The sequence below is a fragment of the Sinocyclocheilus grahami genome, unplaced genomic scaffold (assembly GCF_001515645.1).
Source record: "Sinocyclocheilus grahami isolate Dianchi unplaced genomic scaffold, SAMN03320097.WGS_v1.1 scaffold9674.1, whole genome shotgun sequence".
In the NCBI taxonomy this organism is placed as follows: Eukaryota; Metazoa; Chordata; class Actinopteri; order Cypriniformes; family Cyprinidae; genus Sinocyclocheilus; species Sinocyclocheilus grahami.
Window position 1 is genome coordinate 1,158 of NW_015512770.1, and position 2,497 is coordinate 3,654.

Here is a 2,497-nt window from a genome sequence, read left to right on the forward strand (position 1 = left end):
AATATCTATATAAGTTACAAGAAAATTAAACGTACAAATAACAATAAAACTGAAAAAACATGTGACCTTTGATATCGATAAAAATTATGTACAATATACATATCGCTAAAAACTATGTAATCAGTCCAAACCTTTTACAGAAATATACAAGCTACGTTTTACAGTGAAATCTATAAGAAATCATGAAAGGTATTTAGCAGTCTAACTGTGAGGGGAGATGTCTTCATTGTCGGGACATTTTTTTTTAAATCCAACAGGATGACAGAATATTCGATTTTAGTGTTTAAATCAGTCTCCATTTAAAATCTAGTATATATAAATAATTCCATCTTCTTAATGGTGTTTTGGGCTCATCCTCAAAATAAAAGATTTGATACCTTTGACATTTGGCAATCCTCGTGTTGCTTGTAGCCTTGTCATGTCTCCCTCCTTTCAGAGCGCAACCACTGTTCTCATGGTCTTTTTTGAGCAGGGTATACAGATTATCTGCATCCACCTGTCATTTTGTTATTGTGTTATTGTCTGTTCCGATGTCACCATGTCCTGCCATAAAGCAGAGCGGAGCAGGGCAAGGCAGCTCCATACTCGGAACCAGAAGAGTTCAGGTGTGACAGGCCGGATACCTGGGTTTGGAGAGATGGGGGGCTTGCAGCATGTTGACCCAGATCTGGGGACTGGCCGGCGCTGCCTACCTGCTGACTTTGATGCTGGCCCATTGAAGTGTTATTGGACATAATCATGACGTTTCCCCCCTGGTGATGGTGGTTTTGTACACCATTGTTGGGTGTATGGCTGCTGCCTTGGCATGGCTTTCCGTCTTTCACCAACACCGGCACGGCCACCCGCCGTGGAGACTGTTGCTGTTGCTGACAAGAGCCATTGTCTTGTTGCATTTGCTGCTGGGACACTTTGTCCTTGGCCTGCCTTTTCATCTTATATCGGTGGTTCTGAAACCAAATTTTAACTTGAGTCGGGGTCAAGTGAATCATGCTGGCCAGATGTTCCCTTTCCGGCGCGGAGAGGTACTTTTGCTGCTTGAAGCGTCGCTCAAGCTCGTACACCTGCGCCTGGGAGAAGAGTACCCGTCTCTTCCTGCGAGGTGTGCTGGTCAGCGGACCCATGCCTTTGCCAACATCCGCCAGTGAACTCAACGTGCTCATGCTGCCCATATTCATACCAGACGATGAACCCATGAAACGAGAGACTGCAAAAAAGAACAGTCCTATTTAGCTTTGTAATTTAACAACAGCAAAAACAAAATCAGTATCAGTAATTAAATACAAATAATGAATAGAAAAAATACAAAAGCTACTTGGCTCAGTGAGCTACGACAAGATTGCAAGATGAGAGAATATATATAGTGATTGCGCACAATTACGCAATCGCCTCTTGTTTAAATTCCTAGTTTTGGACAAACACTGGAACTGCAGTTAGGAGTCTGTTCATTGTTGCAGTTGGTTTGGGTTTAGATAAAACACATTTTCAAATAGCTATCATTCAAAATTCACAAACAGTTCTTGCAAATACAATAAAATGTCAATTTCACGTACTTGTAGAGAAGCGTGGGTCGGGATTCGTTCCGTACCAGCTGGTGGCCGTCGTGCTGCCTCTCATACCGTCTTGATAGGCCGGCAGGTCGCTCATGTTGCCCAAATTCCCGTTACAGTAGCCCCCCATGGCTGTATGTGACAGCTGGGAAACTCCAGCTGCAGTCATGTGGTAGGCAGCGGGCACTGTTCCATTGTGGCCCATGTGGTGCTGCTGCATCGCCGCTTGCGTGACTTGGGGTTGTCTGTACGAGGCAAGAGGAGCCCCCAAGTTGTTCGCCTCCATACTCACTTTTTTGTAGCTCTCTTCAAGAGGACTTAAGATATCGGATACAGAAAAAGGAGTCGTATGCTTAGGGCTCATCGACATTGTTCTGTGTTGGAAAGGGAGAAATTAGAAGGCAAGGCAATCTCTCCTTCTTTTTTTGGCCAGCTCCTCTGTTCCTGTTGTTTCACCGTCGCTGCAGCAGGATGGAAACATATGAGTGTGCTCTGGAGTCCGCCTTAATTGGTTTGAGTGGGAGCTCGAAGCTGACTTTCGTTTGTTTTAGCTTGGTGCCAGGTTTAAGGCTTCCATCAGAGGCGGGGCATCAGCAGCCAGGGCAACAATACAAAGCAGCGCTATCATCTGTGCACCCACGCACAATTTCTTTCACGCGGTCTTCAACTACCCATGCCTTCCCCCAACCCCGAAAACGTTTAAGCATGGAACAACACCTGTGCGTAAATGTAATTCGTCCATAGTTAATTTTCCGCGCGAGGCTGTTTATGTTGCGGCAGTGAGGCTTGCAAGAACGAAATAGATGAAATATTGACAGTTGGAGTGGTGTTTATAAGGGCGCCTTGATGTGAGTGCATATGCGGACTTCAGACTTTGAGAACCACTCAGTTTCTGAAAAAAGCCTGAGTTGAACTACTGACTTTTAATGGCCACAAGAGGCTTCTGGTGA

At 45.1% G+C, this 2,497-nt stretch overlaps 1 protein-coding gene across 1 annotated transcript; it reads right to left on the reverse strand.

The window, feature by feature from the left end:
* Positions 1 to 533: 533 nt before the first annotated feature.
* LOC107578306 (thyroid transcription factor 1-like) lies at positions 534 to 1,917 on the reverse strand. Its single transcript, XM_016264273.1, has 2 exons — positions 1,551 to 1,917; positions 534 to 1,204 (listed from the first exon to the last, which is right to left on the reverse strand). The coding sequence occupies exons 1-2, from the start codon at positions 1,915 to 1,917 to the stop codon at positions 534 to 536; spliced, it is 1,038 nt and encodes a 345-aa protein (XP_016119759.1).
* Positions 1,918 to 2,497: the final 580 nt, after the last annotated feature.

What these genes read in the sequence shown, in the direction of transcription:
- LOC107578306 (XM_016264273.1), bottom strand. Translation starts at nt 1,917, where the DNA reads ATGTCGATGAGCCCTAAGCATACGACTCCTTTTTCTGTATCCGATATC. An exon ending in CGACCCACGCTTCTCTACAA is followed by an intron (nt 1,205 to 1,550) that starts GTACGTGAAATT and finishes TCTTTTTTGCAG; the next exon opens with TCTCTCGTTTCATGGGTTCA.